This window comes from Etheostoma spectabile, chromosome 15 (assembly GCF_008692095.1).
Source record: "Etheostoma spectabile isolate EspeVRDwgs_2016 chromosome 15, UIUC_Espe_1.0, whole genome shotgun sequence".
Classification (NCBI taxonomy): domain Eukaryota; kingdom Metazoa; phylum Chordata; class Actinopteri; order Perciformes; family Percidae; genus Etheostoma; species Etheostoma spectabile.
The window spans coordinates 26,330,695-26,333,657 of NC_045747.1; the positions used below are offsets into that span (position 1 = coordinate 26,330,695).

Sequence of the window (2,963 nt, forward strand, 5' to 3'; positions counted from 1 at the left end):
AGCCAGACGGTGCAAGTAGCGCCACGCTACTGTGACGGTCGCCACGCGCCCTGTCACAATGACACAAAAAACAGCAACCTGGAGAGTTTTGCCAAAGCTCACAGAAGGCCTGGTTGACATTGATCCCATGGCACCAAACAAGATATCTCAGAATGCAATACCCTGCGTTGAGAGGTCTGTGATCTTGCTCACTGACAGAACAGATTCCATTAGCAGGCAACCATGTGGCGGGATAGGCACTACTGCATTACCTTCACCAACTAGCTGTGGCTAGACTAAGACAGCTGAAGGTCGGTATGAACCTCACTGGACCATCAAAAACGTGCTATCAGCTTGTAGCATGCAAGGACTGCTTAGGCGCTGTAAGTGCAACGTGGCATCACTAGCTTGCACAGCTCCGTGACTGTGTGAAGGGAAGTGTGAAAAAATGTAAACATTGCTGGAGTCATGGCCTTTAGAGCCCCGATATCTTTTCACAACATATACATCTAAAGCTGTACCAAATGCGTTGGTTTCATCACAAAATGCACAATTGTAATGAAAGTTTCGACCTAGCCGCCCCACCAGCAGAGGAGAAAAGAAAGAGACGTTACGCACCATTTGATGAAATGGTGCCATCCTCGTATTGCTTGACTAAAATGACATCTACAAAGTCTCGTGGAGCTATGATGCCCATAGCTGCTGAGGGCGTGACTGTTCGGCAGATAGAGATGTCCTGTGCAAGAGTGGGAGACAAAAGAATGTATTTAAAGACTCGAAGAGCCAAAGAAAGCAAAAGCAAAAATGAGTATCACCTCTGGTATAACATGTATACATTTAAAGCTGCACCGGGGCATATTTTCTATTAAAAACAAATGTTGATTTTTAGCTGATTTATCAAATTCGGGGTGGGAATGGTAATTGGCAAAGCAAACACCAGAAGAGATTAGTGAGATCATAACAAACAAATATTTTGCTTCCAGTCTTTCTTTAACATTTTACCTTGACCAGTTGGGTTATTAACAGGCATTTTTAGATATCTTCTTGAATTCGCCTTTTTTTTTTATCATTTAACTTTTTATTAGTTTTTTCCATTTTTGCTTACATATACAATATACATGAACACTTTACAATCAACATAACATAAAACTTTGGCTTGGGAGCTGTTCCTCTATTTGACCTTAGTTCCATCTAGTTTGTCTAGTTCTTTATTTCTTGTCGCTGACTTTTGTCTTGAATGTTGTCCATTTCTTCCATTTCTCTTCCATTTGTGTTTGCTGAAGTCTCAAACGATGTGTCAGTTTTTCCATAATGTGGATTTCTTCTATTATTCCAGTCCATTGTTCTTGACAAGGGGGATCTGCCTTTCCCCATTTCCTCGTAATAGCTTTCTTGCTAGCTATTAACAGTATCTTAATCAGATACCTGTCTTTCGCCCTTACTTTGATATTATTAAAATTGCAAAGATATAGTACCACACTACTCATAGGGATATCATATCCCAGAACCTTCTCCACTGTTACATGAACATTTTTGAATTCGCCTTTTAAGGGTATTTGCATTTAACCTGATACCAATGCGTTTTATAAATAAAATGTTTGGAACAAACTCTCCGAATTTGTTCCGGAACAATGTATAAAGAGATAATTTGACTCCAAAGCCAAAACATTGTTGATGTTCGCTTTCTGAAATTTCTCAAAATCTCTTGTGGAAACATCCCGACACTCTATTGTTTTGGTGCTTGAAATGAGTTAACAAAAGACTTGGGTTCACAAAAGCAGCATAATACGAGAATACAATAGTAAATAAATGTCTAAAAGAAGCTTTTTAGTATTGTAGATTTTTGAGTAGGCGTTTTGTCAAACATTGCTTGGATTTGCCAATGAGCAGTTTAACCAACAGGGATGAAAACTGATCATGGAGTTACAAAAGATGCGGTCTGGGCGCCCCTATAAATCAGTTTTAAAATGGGGACTTAATGATTTTAGCATGGGGATATAGGGAAAATAACATGTATTTTATCCATGTGCACCTATCTATGTGTTTAGTATACGTGATCCATGTTCCTATCCACATATCCGCTTTCTGGGCACGAATTTAAAAATATCAAGTTATTGGCTCCTTTGGCCACCGCGTCAGCACACATACTTGAATGCACCTCGGACACATCGCTGTGACGTGTGGCGTCTAAAGTTGTATTGTATTCTCCGTCAACGCAATCGAAACTGAAGGATTTTATTTTATCACAAGGCGCTGGCGTACATACTGTAGATACTCTCCTAGACTCTCCTCTCAGTTAGCTTATGGCGTTTTTCCACTGCATGGTACCTACTCTACTCGCCTCTTTTGGTTTTCCATTACGAAAAAAAAGTCCTGGGTACCCGCTAACAGGTACTTTTAGTACCACCTCAGTCGAGGTTCAAAGCGATCTGAGGTGATACCATAAGGTGACGTGAAAACCTGCAGACTACGGATTAGTTGGAGAGAATTGTCACTAATCACTGCGTCATCATTGCTAGCAACAGACGGGCCTGCCGTGTTTAAATAGTTTAGCCAGCGGGTTTTTTCTTGCTGCCTCCAGCTTCTTTTGAAAGTAATTTGTCTTCTGACAAACAGCCACGTGCCAAGAATCCAAAGCAACACACCTTCGACATTCTGTGCATATGTGTGTGTCGCATTAGGTCACGGCAGTTTCCTAGTGTCCTAGGGAGAGGACGACAAGACGCGCTCGCCTCACAAATGAGGCGGTACTAATCTACAATGGAAAAAGGAGGACGGGGTACCATGGCCATGGCGAGTCGAGCAGGTACCATTAATGGGAAAACGGCATTAGTAATCCAGTTCTAATGCCGTGTCAGTTATAACACCCCATAAAATCAAGCGGGTCCGTCTCACACATGCAGAGCAAAGCTGGTATGGCATTATTACCATTTTGCGTGTGACATATTTGCCCGTTACTCTGTCCCAACTGACCCAGACCCCCC

The 2,963-nt window shown here is 41.6% G+C and overlaps 1 protein-coding gene across 3 annotated transcripts in view; it reads right to left on the bottom strand.

The window, feature by feature from the left end:
* The window catches only part of stard5 (StAR related lipid transfer domain containing 5), a 25,085-nt gene that overhangs the window by 17,652 nt on the left and 4,470 nt on the right, over positions 1-2,963 (bottom strand). For all 3 annotated transcript variants that reach the window (XM_032537428.1, XM_032537427.1, XM_032537426.1), the window contains one exon: positions 598-715. In XM_032537428.1, the coding sequence (XP_032393319.1) occupies positions 598-715 (118 nt within the window). The remainder of the gene's footprint in view (positions 1-597; positions 716-2,963) is intronic.